The 12,555-nt window shown below is 48.2% G+C and overlaps 1 protein-coding gene across 2 annotated transcripts; it reads right to left on the bottom strand.

Annotated features, from left to right (window-relative positions):
* Nucleotides 1-5,462: 5,462 nt before the first annotated feature.
* Nucleotides 5,463-11,374, bottom strand: LOC135292010 (zinc finger protein 541-like). 2 transcript variants are annotated; one of them, XM_064406253.1, is made up of 8 exons: nucleotides 11,111-11,374; nucleotides 9,840-9,889; nucleotides 9,540-9,679; nucleotides 8,993-9,096; nucleotides 8,365-8,440; nucleotides 7,942-8,030; nucleotides 7,327-7,413; nucleotides 5,463-5,839 (listed from the first exon to the last, which is right to left on the bottom strand). In XM_064406253.1, exons 1-8 carry the CDS (start codon nucleotides 11,354-11,356, stop codon nucleotides 5,831-5,833), a joined length of 801 nt encoding a protein of 266 aa, XP_064262323.1. In that variant the 5' UTR covers nucleotides 11,357-11,374; the 3' UTR covers nucleotides 5,463-5,830. The 2 variants fall into 2 exon arrangements, with proteins under 2 accessions (XP_064262323.1, XP_064262322.1); XM_064406252.1 differs by lacking the exons at nucleotides 5,463-5,839; nucleotides 7,327-7,413 and having other exon boundaries at nucleotides 7,444-8,030.
* Nucleotides 11,375-12,555: the final 1,181 nt, after the last annotated feature.

The following is a 12,555-nucleotide window of genomic DNA, read 5'->3' as shown; positions in this document are numbered from 1 at the left end:
CCAATGATTCAAAGTTTTAAGAATTATTTATATTAAGTTTATAACCTTTGTTATTTTTGGTTTTTGTAAGTAATGCTGATAGATAGCGATTGTTGTTAATACTAGATGAATACTTTGGGAAGGTTGTCTTAACCCCTTCAAGCACTTCTTGTTAGGGAGTTTTCAGATTTTTGTGATGAGAGTTGTTGTTGGTGTGTTGTTGTGGTGTTTGCAGCCGGCTTTCATGTGTTTTTCTATTTTTTTTGTGTGATCACCTGCAAGACACGTGTCTCTTCAAGATCCTGTCTTTTTATTTCCTAACTATTTAGATGTTTCTGAGGGTTTTTATCCAAATTGCCAGTTTTGTGGTTCTTTTATTATTATTACAGAAATACTCCAGCAGAGAATTCAAGAAGTGTGCTGTGTTTAGAAAATCTCTGTCTTGACAGAAACTTCAGAAGGATTCAATTATTTGCTGGTTTGATTGGTTTGTAACCCTAAGGTTTCTTGTTTATAACAGCTGTTTTTAAAAGTCCTGTTTAAAAAATGTGTTAAGTGATACTCACCAATTAGAGTTCGGGCTCTGGCCAAGCTCTGAATCTATTTGGATAGAGTGACTGACAATCGACCCAGATGTTTTCTGCATCAAATAGTATTCAAGTCCTTTTGACTTGGCGATTTGACCATCTATGATGGCTGAGCCATTTTCAGAGGTAATTTGGAGAACCATGAATCCGGACATGATTTCCCCAATTCTCTGTCATTTTAAGGTTTATCAGCTGTCACAGACTCTGGGATAAGAGTTCAGTGTTGTAGTGTTTGGTAATTTTCTGATCTTGTATGTGTTGTTGATGGTGTGTATTATCTGAATTTATTCCTAATTACTCTTATCTTAACATTTCTCTATGTAACATTGCAAAATGAAACCAGGACCCATTCTTCACCTCTAGGATTTTGAGAAAATTCTTCAGTCCTGCGGGGACATGGGATTTGTTTGTGTTTTAACAGGTGCAAAGTCCAGATGGATTTCAATGAAGAATGTGAAACTCTATCAAGAGCAAGAGAAATGTTGACCATTCAACAAGCAAAGAAGACAGACAGATATTGGACTGTGTGACACAGGGCAGTGTCCGGAGATGAGACCTTAACCTCCCTATACAGCTGACAGTTTGGTGTGGAACTAAATACTTACTAGGTGCACTTACTCAGCAAAACAGAAAAACGGGGGAGGCGTGGGCCTTGGAATGGATATCTCCTCCACTTCAACAGCATAAAACCCTCTTTCAAAAAATCGAAATTTTGGCTGATTTCATCAAGAAGGGTCGTGAATGGACACCACAGATCATGGGAAAGGAGCCTGCTCAGACACGGGTACCAATGAAGAAAGATACATTGACCTGGTACCTGATAAACAGTATGGAATTACAAGAGGCACTGTTAGGAGCCGGAAGTGTGATCGCCACTGATGATATCCCCAATATACCGTTGAATTGGGTAGGGCAATGGGGTTGGACTCAATGCCCAAAAAGGTCACAGAAACCCCTGGCGGATGCCATAACAGCCTACACAGATGCAGGAAGAAAATCCAGAATTGCTGCAGTGACCTGGCAGGAAAAGGGACAATGGCACCATCAGATTCTCCAGGCCTCCGAATTGGATACTTTACAAACCATGGAGTTATTGGCTGTTGTTTGGGCCATGATGCATTTTTCTGGGCCCCTCAATATAGTGACAGATTCTTTGTACGTTGCTGGAGTATGCGAGCGAATAGAAGATGCCTCTATAAAAGAGGTTCAAAACAGGAGGTTACATGAGCTGTTTATACAGTTACAGAGGGCAATTAAGCTGAGGAAGTATCCTTTCTCTGTCATTCATATCAGAAGTCATAAGTGGGATATTGGTCTAGGAAAGGGTAATGCCTGAGCAGATAAGCTAGTCTCAATCACACATGTGACTCCAATTCCCAGGCAGACTGTGGCCAGAGAAGCACACTCCATGTTTCACCAAAATGCAAAAGGCCTCCATAGAGAATTTCAGATATCTATGGAAGAGGCACGGGCAATAGTCAAAGCCTGTCCCATATGTAGTCATCATAACGGGGGCTGCGGGTTAGGTCTAGGAGTTAACCCCAGAGGGCTGAATACAAATGAGACCTGGCAAATGGATGTCACACATGTTGCTGAGTTTGGAAGGATAAAGTATGTGCATGTTACTATAGACACCTGTAGTCATTTTATATGGGCCACAGCACAGACTGGTGAGAAAGCAGGGCATGTAGAGAGGCATCTCAGTAGCTGCTTTGCAGTAATGGGAGTGCCACGGCGTATTAAGACAGACAATGGGCCTGCCTACTGCAGCAAAAGAATAAAGCAGTTCATGCAAATGTGGGGGATAGAACACGTGACAGGCATCCCTAATTCCCCGACAGGACAAGTGATGGTAGAAAGAGCTAATGGTACCCTGAAAAGATATCTAGGTAAATACAAAGATATTAGAGAGCCGCAAGAAAGGTTGCTAAAGTGTCTATTTGTCTTAAAGCACCTGTGTGTTTTTGGGGAAAGCAAAGTTCCTGCTGTAATTCATCATTATGTAACAGAGAAAGATAGTGTGAGGCAGGATGTATGGGTAAAATACAGAGATCCCAAGACAGGACAATGGCAAGGTCCTGCTAAGGTATTATACTGGTGCCGTGGATATCTTTGTGTTTCTACCCCTACAGGATCCTTGTGGGTAGCTGCTAAATGGACCCCAGCAGCCGTGTTAGATGGAACCAGACCCCAGAAAACTGAGCGAAGAGGACCGTCGGCGAGTGGAGGCAAAGCTGCTGATCACCATTCGACCGATACTTCTCAAGCTGAAAGGACACTGTAGCTTTGCCATTGACCGAGCGATTGATCGGTGTCAATCTCTAGACAATATACTAAGCCTGCTTCCATCGCTTCATACGTTTTATCGTAGAAGGCCTAAGAGATTAGCTTGTATTAAGTGTCAAAATACTCAGTGTGCTGCATGGATATTGCCTTTTTGCGGGGCTTGTCAGCAAACTAAGTGGGTGCTTCAGTCCCAGTTACCTGAGCTGTGGTGCAGAAGCTGTACATTTTATTGGCAGTGGGATTCCTGGCAAGCAGAACTCCAGGCCTTTACAGGGTTACCTGGCTGCCAAGGGTTACAGCTGTATGAGTCCCCAGAACAGAAAATTCTCGCATGGTTTAGGTGGGAAACACAGCACTTTGCCAAACACGCTTTACAGCAATCTCAATTGTGTATCTTACTGTCTAAGTGTGGTTGGGGTATTCCCCTCTCCCAGTTAGATGTAGTAAGTCCGATTCTGGGGGATCAAGATCCCAACCAAGCGTAGGACGATTGTTTAAGGGTTCTAAAAAGATTAAGTCTGGGCAGCTCGAGAAAGAAAAAGGGGAAAGGAAAGAAGAGACTTTCTTAACAGTTTGTGAGCAACCTGTTAATTTCCCAAATGTCTGGATGGTTCAAAAGAGCGCCCGGGAAAATCAGGGTGATGTGGCAGACTTATGCTGCTGTTTTACTCATATTTACCCTCTTAATAGACAGCCCAGACATTGCCAAAGGAGTGAGAACCCATCAAGCATGGGCCCCACCTCAGCCCAAGACTAATATTTGGATCACCATGGCAAATTTAACTAACCAGGAGGCTATTTGCTTGTCATTATCTTCTCCCGGCAATCCATTTACCGTTTGATTGGACTACCGGCAGATCCCTGGCCATGCCCATCAAAAATACCCACCTGCAAAACCAATGACGCCAGGGTCAGTGTAGATAACTGGGACCAATGGATTTCTCATTTTCCTATAGCACCGCAGGAACCCCAAGATTTGGAACTGTTAGGCTCAGTGATAGTGGATGCATGCCTTAGGTTTAAGCATAAAAGTCAGCTGCCAGCCAAGAACTATTCTACTATTGTAACTTCTAGCATGGCCATTTACCGTAATGCAACAACTTGGTGCAATTATACCACAAAGAGGGTGTCAATCTCATCAAATGACCCTATTCAATTACCAGCAGGTTTCTTTTTAATATGTGGGGACCGTGCTTGGCCCAGTGTCCCATCGATGCTGAACGGGGGGCCATGTACAATTGCACGGTTGTCTCTACTCACACCCAATACATCCATGATCCTGAATATGAGCCACCGCTATCATAGAATTAAAAGAATGGCCCCTGCATTTACTGCTGACTGCAAAGATGATGTAAAACTTTGGTCCCCAGGGGCCATAGTGGCAGCATCCTTTTTGGCTCCAGGGGTATCAGCAGCAGGTGCCCATGCCATTTTAAACAAGCTACGATGCTGGCTTGCTAAACAAACTAATGCCACTTCTTTGGCACTTTCTAGCTTTTTGCTTGATGTTGATTCTATTCTCCATGCAACGCTTCAGAATAGAGCTGCAATTGACTTCCTTTTACTGGCACAAGGCCATGGTTGTGAGGAATTTGAGGGCATGCATTGCATGAACCTCTCTGATCATTCCCAGTCCATCCACTCCCAGCTCTCTGAGTTGCGAAGGTTAATTGGAAACTTACAGGTAGAATCGGGCTCTGGTATTGATGAATGGCTCAAATCTTTAGGCTTGGGATCATGGTTGCACTCTATTCTTAGAGTCATCATTATAGTAGGCATTATAGCTTTGTTAGTAGTGTTAGTTTTGCCTTGTTTTTTGCATGTGCTTACACAACATGGTTCAAAAAATGATACTTGCTGCATCTAATCAGACTATGCTTGTGCAACAGAAAAACAGGGGAAGTGTGGAGGATTTTGTGAACAGCTAGCCAGTTGACAAAGGTCACACTGATATAATACCCTTAATTAAGCAAGAAGGAGATGAGGATAGGAGTCAGCAGTCAGTGTCCAAACCTGGCAAGGGCACTGTGCCCTTGGTGCAACATCAGGATGGGGGAGAGGATGGTTAGTTAGAAATATGAAGAAAAGATGTGGACAGCTGCAACATAGTAGCCACAAGAATGCTAAGGTAGGCGTGGTTAGCTGATAAGTAACTAACCAATAATGAGCTCGCCTTTTGCAATATGTATTGGCCTCATTAGCACCAATATAAATGTATGTGCCTATCAATAAAGTTTTGAGATTTGCTGATCACTCATACTGAGTGCCGCATTTCTTCCACCGATTACCACAGGCCTCAACCCACTACTTTTATCCCAGCAAGTACAGTGAGACAAGAGCACTCCTTTAGATCCAGTGCATTGAATTCAGCAAAGCCTCCCCAGCCACTCCCAGCTGAGATGTTCAGGAATCAAAGGAGGAAGCTCCACCATGATTTCATTGGCAGTAATGGGCACACGCCTCTGGAAGTGCTGCCAGCTGAGCCAGGGGCTGGGCCTGGGGGGGACTCCTGTGCCCACATTGCCCTCTCAGGGCAAATGCCGTGCCTGCAACACCAAGGAAATGTAGTGAACACTGCCTTGGGGATTTCATAGAGACAGAAAGGCAAAATGGAGCAAACTTTGGTTTAATGATAAAAACAGATTGTGTCTCAACAAAGACAAAATGTGAAAAGTTGAAGCATAGAAACACCAAACCTGTTACATTTATTGCTAAATCTAACACTACTAATACATCTTGAATAATACTTATATATCTTAGCTAATAAACAGAGAGATTACTATCATGTAAACTAATAGAAGAATAAACAATCCTAAAAACTTGAAAAACAATCTTATTTCTATCTATCCTCTTGACGCCTAACTCTTGCTAGCCTGGGGCAAATGCAGGGCTAATTTGGCCTTTTCTTCTTGGGGAGAGGCTGTGCATCCTTGCGTGGGCGATGTCTTCTTCTGTGCTTGTTCCTCTCCTTGATTGTTTCAAACTCCCTGGAAGACAGGAAACAAACCATCCGTTGTTAACTTCATACACACCATTAAGCCAAGCGCCGAGATCTCCCTTTTTGGATGAATTTCCATCTTTTCAGGCTGTGACACATTTGTAAAGTGATCAGCACCATGAGTCTCATCTTTCTGGTTTCAACTCTTTGAAATGTCTTCCTCCTTTTGTTTCATCGTAGGTTTAATTGGATCAGCAGCATCAAAGCAAGCTTTGATGCATGTGTTCCTGCTTGTACGAACTGTGTCTTGTTGGGGCATGGCAAGGTTTCACTGGGAATGCTGGGTTTGAACGAAGCTGTTTGGGTTTCAAGTGGGCTGTAAGCTTGAGCAGGGCTGCCAGGGGCGATCCTGCAAGTGGCCTCAGCTTGCCCTGTGGTGCCTTTGGAAAGGGTCAGCGTGCTTTAGGCCAAAGGGGCAGCTGGGAGCAGAAGGAGGAGGAGCTTGCGCACCGTTGGCACTGCCCGCACGGAAAGGGGCCTCCCGCCGGCTGGGGCGGCTGGCGCGGTTGGCAGCAGGGACACTCCGCGCTGCCAGCCCGCTTGCGGCTTCTCTTCCCTGTCTCCCCAGTCTCCTTTCTGGGAGGGCTTTTCCTCCTCTTCCGTTTGCCCGCAGTCTGGGAATCAAAGAATCCTTATCAGTGCTTCCTTCCTCTCAGAAAGCTGGAATTCACAGCATCCACCCCAAAAATCTATTGGCCTAAGCAAATTCTTCCAAACCCCGAAGAGCTGAGAAAAGGGCTGGATATGGCAGGGGGCTGCGGCAGGCTGCCAACCATGGAGGTTGGAGGAAAATACTCCCCTTTACCACAGTTCTAAGGGGGTGGGATAAATACGTGGCTATCCATAGTTCTACATGTCTGATTTCTACCTCTCTGCCTAACATCTATTTATCTCTGGTTTTCCTCCCCACATGTCTAGGGCATGGCTTTTACATTCAATCACACTAGTGAAGACACATGATTACCTATATTCAGCTACCCAAAATGATCTCTCTCTCTCCCTCTCTCTGTCTCTCTCTGTGAAGCAAATTGTTCTTTGCTGGTAAGGAAAGTATTAAAGGTGCCATGGCACCGGCAGCTCCTTCTTGGGGATACGCTGGGGTGCTACAAAAGATCTCTAAAATTTGGCAGCATCTCCATGAAGGCAGCCCAGATGGCTGATGTTAGCAAGCAGTGGGGAATGAAAGGTCTGATTGGAATCTGAGGGTGCCAGCCCTTGAGAAACTGATTTGTAGAGAGTCAAAGCCCATTTTGGTGGTGGTGCTGCTGCTTTGTTGGGTCAACGTTCTGCTCCAGAATTCCGTATTTTAGGCTAGCAGCATAACGAAGCCTTGGGCAGCATCTGCTGCACCTTTCCCAGTGCGTGGGACCAAGGGAGCTTGGCAAAGCGGTGTCTGGCATGGCTTGCCAGCAGGGCTTGTGCCCTTCTGCCCGTTTCTTGACCCTGCTGGCATGTCTGGATTTTCTTCCCACTCACCTGAGCAAGAGTGCTGCTGGCAAGTTTCTGCTCTTTTTTCCAGCAGTAGTAGTATTCCACACACTGTGCCACGGTCTTACTCGGGATCTGTTGTGAAGAGAAAAAGAAGGAATCTGAAACAGCCGTCCTGTAGGGTGCATTGGAGAGCAACGAGATTACAGAGTAAAGTAGGAATTAAAGTCACGGAGAAAATTGAGGAGGGTGTAAAATGAAATCAATATGCAGGAGTCAGAGAGGCATTATGCAATGTAATAAACTGAGTTTTATGCTACGTGGTAACACATATAATGCACAGATCAACACCAAGTCCCTCTAGCAGAGTTCTTCTTTGCCCCGTTCACTGCAGTTATCCCAGCACAAGGTGTTGTGGAAGCAGCAGCACACCTGGGAGACAAGTTTAACAGAACAGAGCTTTGTCTTCCAAAACAGCCTGGAGAGAAGGGCTGCAGAGGCCGGATCACCATTTTCACGCAGGCCTTCCATGTCCTGTTCTGTGACTGCTTTAACAGTTTTGGTACTTGAGAAAAGAGGGACATAGGTGCAGTATTTGGTACCACAATAGTCAACTTGTCCTTCTGATGATCTGCCAAGGTGAGGAATGTCCTGTGGCTTTACCTGCTTCTGGATGAGATGGAAATCCTTGCCGTAGGTGTGGAAAGCCTTTTGGAAGGCCTCCTTCTCCTCAGGTGTCCATCTATCAGAGCCTGGCAAGAAAAAGCAGCAGCTGAATTGATCCCTCTAGCCACTTGAAGCAGATCCCACTGGCTGCCGAAAGCAAGCTGGCTCCAGCCGTCATTCACGTGTGTGCATGTGTGCTCCCTCAGAAGGTGATGAAGACGAGAGCAGGCATTCCCCAGGGAAAAAAGCATGGAAAACGAGTCAAGCTGAAGGAGTCGATGCTGGTGCTTTCCCTGCCCCCAGAGAAGGCGAGATCGTGTGCTGGTTTAAAGCACAACTAATTGAAGCAGAAATGCTTGACACGGCCATTAAGGGCACGGCAGCACGTGTCAGTGAAGGAAGAAGCTGGGCTTTGGTTACCTGCGTAATGATAATCAGCCAAGGGATGGCCTTGAGCTGTTGAAGGCCCCCCCGAGAGCAACATCTCCAGAGCCTCCTGCAAGATGCAAAGGAAAAAGGCTTGAGCTGCCCCACAACACAAAAAAGGAGCCAAACCCCACCCATGCTGCCCTGCAGCCGCTTTGCGTCTTCAGCTGAGGATTCAGGCCACTGGATCTCATATGGGTCAAAGATTGTGCTTTGCTCCCAGTCCCTCATTTTTGCTGCCCGGCCCTTGGCTCCTGCTCCCAAGGGTAGCATTTTCCTTTCCAACTCCATGATTTTGCTCCTCCTGCACCCTGAATTGCCTCAGCTGACTGCGGCTTCTGGGAATTGCCCCTCAAAATGTCTTAGAGAACACAGATCTCCAGGAGGTTTTCAAGGCAGCAGGCTGCAGGACCCTGCGGCGCTGCCTCCAGGAGAGATCTTGTCCCTGCTGGAGCCATTTGGGCTCAGCCCTGCCGCAGCTGGACGAGACACAGCAGGCAGCGAGTGCTCTGCTGCTTGTGAACTCCCTTCTTCAAGGAGCAGCCAGGAAAGGCTGTCCCGCTGCCCGGGCCTTATCAATTCCCTGCCCACTCTTGCCCGCGCCCAAACAGCCGCTTCCTACCGGAACGCTGCCGCGAGCCTGGTGCAGGCAGTGCAGGGCGAGCTCCAGCTGAGCTGCTGCCCCGGGAAGGCCACGGGAGCTGGCCATGTCCAACAGTTCTCTGACTGCAAGCACAACAAAAACCCACCCAAAGTCAGCCTTGAGCCAACAAAGGGGAATGCTTGCCATACAAGGCAGAAGGAAAGCACAAGAGCTAAAGCCTGCAGCTTGGAGAGCACGAAAAGGAGAGCAAAGCAAGGGGCAGCTGAAGCAAGGGCCCACCTAGTGCTGCCTCTCCCTTCCAAGCAGCTTTTGGCATAAGGAGTGGGGGCCAATCTCCCCTCTTCCAGTGGCAGATGCCCCTGACCCATTTGGAGAGCAGCACAGTTGCTCTTTTTCCTGCTCTGCTGCAAAAGCAGAGCATTCTCCTTGCCCCTACCACTTCCACAAGGGAAGATGGGCATGACAAGGAGAGAAGCAGAGCCTGCCAAAAGCTGCCATTTTACCCAAAAACCAGCATTTTACATGCCCGACTATCTCAGGAGTGGAAGGAAAGCTAGACAGCTACCTCTGTCCGGTTTATCCAGGTCAGGGTCGTCTTCCTCCAAGGGCTTCCAGACCAGGGTTGCAGGCTCTTCAGCCTCACTTGGCGGCCCGGTCTGCAGCTCGGGGAGCTCGGCCTGAAAGTCACTGCCAACATTGATGTGTCTAGAGGAAGAAGGAGTAGGACGTAAGAAAGGCAAGTGGTCAAGAGACACCTGGCGTGCAGCCACGGCCTTGGACCAATCCCACCCTGACTCTGAAAGAGCAGCTGTCCTGCTCGCTGTCCCTCAAGTTTGCTGTCCTTTAACCCTAGGCCAAAACTCACGGCTCAGTGTGGGCTCTCACTTTCCTTTTCATTGTGCCTCTCCTTTCCACCTGAAAGAGATCAAAACAACGCTCCAGATAAAACTCATTCTGCCAAGATGTGTCGGTAGCCTGCTTCTCATCCTCACCACTGAAAACCCCAAGCTCCTCTGTCCCAGCTCCCCTCCATTAGGTGTCATTGCTGTGTTTTTCACTTGGAATTTCTGAGGCAGGTCCCTCTAGCAGTCTGCAGCTTCCTGAAGAAGGAAAGCTGAAGGGCAGGCACTAGAGTGCCTTGAGTCTTGGGGCCAGTGAGAAGAGCCAAGAGGATGCATGGAAGATGCACTACTGCAGGCTTGGGTTGGATGGAAGGAAAAGGTTCTTCAGCCAGAGGGGGCTTGGGCACTGGAACTGCCTCCCCAGGGAAGGGCTCCCAGCACCAAGGCTGAGAGAGCTCCAAAAGTCTTTGGACACTGCTCTTGGGCACAGGCTGGGTTTCTTAAGGCTGTCCTGAGCAGACCCAGGTGCTGGGCTCCATGATCTTTGGGAGTCCCTTCCAGCCCAGAAAATGCTGTGATACTGTGATTGTGTTCCTGAGAAGCACCACTCAAGAGGACATTTCACAGCTGCCTCTGACCGTGAGGCAGAGCCAGCCCTACACACATTGAACAACACAGACAAATCTATAGCAATATCTCTCTGGAAAAGAGATGCAAGGCAGGTGGAAAAAAATCAAAAAAGCTATGAAAATAGAATATTGTTCCAGTGTCTGTAAGTGATGTAAGTATGTGAGTACATAAGAATTGCTACAACCAGATCATTTCTGAGGATGAAAGCCAGTACTGCAGACAAGCCCAGCAAACTGCTTCCATGCTCTGATGGGCAGGCATCCCAGAGGAGAAGTCCCATCCTTCTGGTTTTTGAAGCTTTGCAGGAGGTGTGACCAGAGTGAGGGTGTAACAGGATTAGTGGACACTGAACCCCTGACCTCCCCCGGAATGACCAATTGGCTTTGGGGTTACCACAACGTAAATGGGTGCTAAGAACTTCTAATCAGGTGATCAGTGGACGAGAATCTACAAGTGCACTGTGACAGCTCCCTACATCCTCTATGGAAAGGTCTGTATTTCCCCTGGAGGCAGCATTATTCCTGGAGAAGTTGCAGCCTGCTTTCATGTGCAACCTCGTCTGGGGAAAGTGACCACACACCGTGTCTGTGGTGGTTGGTGGCAGAGCCAGCTGGAGCCTCCTGCTGTTCTGTGAGTGCTTTGGGGCCCATGGGTATTTTCTTACCTTGCACAGTGCCAAAGTGCTGTGGGGATGCCTGGCGGCAGACGAGGAGATGAGGATGTCGCTGCAGAGGCCAGCTATGGCGCTGAGTGCAGAAGGTGGCTGCTGAGGGACAGCCAGGAGCAGATGCTGCAGCTGCTGCTCCAGTGCTGCTCCACCAGTGTTCCACCAACGGCCGCAGGAGCAGCAGACAAGGGCAGTTGCTATGGGCACAGCCCAACATTCCATGCAGAACCCCAGGGGAACCATGGGACAGAAACAGGGATAGGCCACCTTTGCCCCTTCTACTTCTTCTGCTGAGAGTTTGCTCTGAGGAGCTCCCCATTGGGGCTTTTCTCCTCAGCCCTCTGGACGGGGAAAAGCAGAGCAGGGACAGCTCTGGCTCTCCTCTGTGCTTCTCTGTAAGGTGCCTGCAGCTGAACAGGCAGAGGAGGCTGGCTCTGTCCAAGGGCCCATTCCACATTTCCTGCACTGCAGAACCACAAGGACTCCTGCCGCTGCCTCTCCTCTGGCTCTGAGAGGAGCTAGAGCTTGCAAATCGTTCCATGCAGAACCAAGTGCAGAGCTTTCTCTCCAAGTGGCGGCATTCATCCTGCCCCCTTTCTCAATTGTCTGGTGCCCAATAATGTCACTTGATGTTTTCCCTCCTTTGGCCTGCTGAGCTGGTCTCTCACCTCAACACCCCATCCCAGAAACTTGGAGAATCGGGATGTTTCTCAGGGGAGCTGATGGGGACACACACACTGGGGCAGTGCACCAGCATTGCTGTAGTCAACAGGTCATGCAGAATTTCTAGGTCTCTCTTCCAGCTCCCTTGAAGAAGGGAGAATGTTCATCTCTACTACTCTGGCATTCCTCTAAGGAAGGAACACCAAGAGAATTTCTTTTCCACACTAATGACCTTCAGCTTTGTTTGAATACTTAGGTGCCAGATATGGCAAAACCCAGCCACTTGTACTGCTTCCCTGCCTAAGGTTTAAGCAAAAGCAAATCTTGCTTCCTTCCCAGCCTGCATGTTACACCTACGCCAGCCACCAGCTGGGAAAACACCTGGAACAAGGCCCACTGCAAGGCAGATACTTTGTAGGCTCCAGACCCGCCTGCACTGGCTCCAGCAGGCAAGGGCAAGCTTTGGTCACTTCCCAGAAGCAGCCTGGCCTTTCCCCCCTGCCTCGCCCCCCGCCATCCTCCACAGCCCCTGCTGCCAAAGCCTTGCTAGGCAGAGCCATTTGCTGGGCTCGGTAAAAGAGTGACTTGGATTCTTCTTTGGCGCAAATACCAAAGCTGTGAGAAGGGAGAGGATCAGGTTCACAGCTGCTCTGCTTTAGCTGAGGACATTACTGGAGGCTCAGAGCCTGGTCCTTTAAAGAGAAACTGATCTGAACTCCTGGTGTCTTTGTGGTGCATGTGGATGTTTCTTTTCTAGAATCAGAGAGGTTAGAAAAGTC

Source organism: Passer domesticus, unplaced genomic scaffold (assembly GCF_036417665.1).
Source record: "Passer domesticus isolate bPasDom1 unplaced genomic scaffold, bPasDom1.hap1 HAP1_SCAFFOLD_176, whole genome shotgun sequence".
NCBI lineage: Eukaryota > Metazoa > Chordata > Aves > Passeriformes > Passeridae > Passer > Passer domesticus.
Note: the sequence above shows the minus strand (reverse complement) of the source record. Positions and strands in the feature narration are given on the sequence as shown.

Bases quoted from the DNA above. Each gene is read 5' to 3' on its own strand.
- LOC135292010 (XM_064406252.1), bottom strand. From the start codon at position 11,356: ATGGTTCCCCTGGGGTTCTGCATGGAATGTTGGGCTGTGCCCATAGCA. The intron at 9,680-9,839 runs GTGAGTTTTGGC...TTCTTCCTCTAG, and splicing joins GTGAGAGCCCACACTGAGCC to ACACATCAATGTTGGCAGTG. The intron at 9,097-9,539 runs GTAGCTGTCTAG...TTGTGCTTGCAG, and splicing joins CCTGGATAAACCGGACAGAG to TCAGAGAACTGTTGGACATG.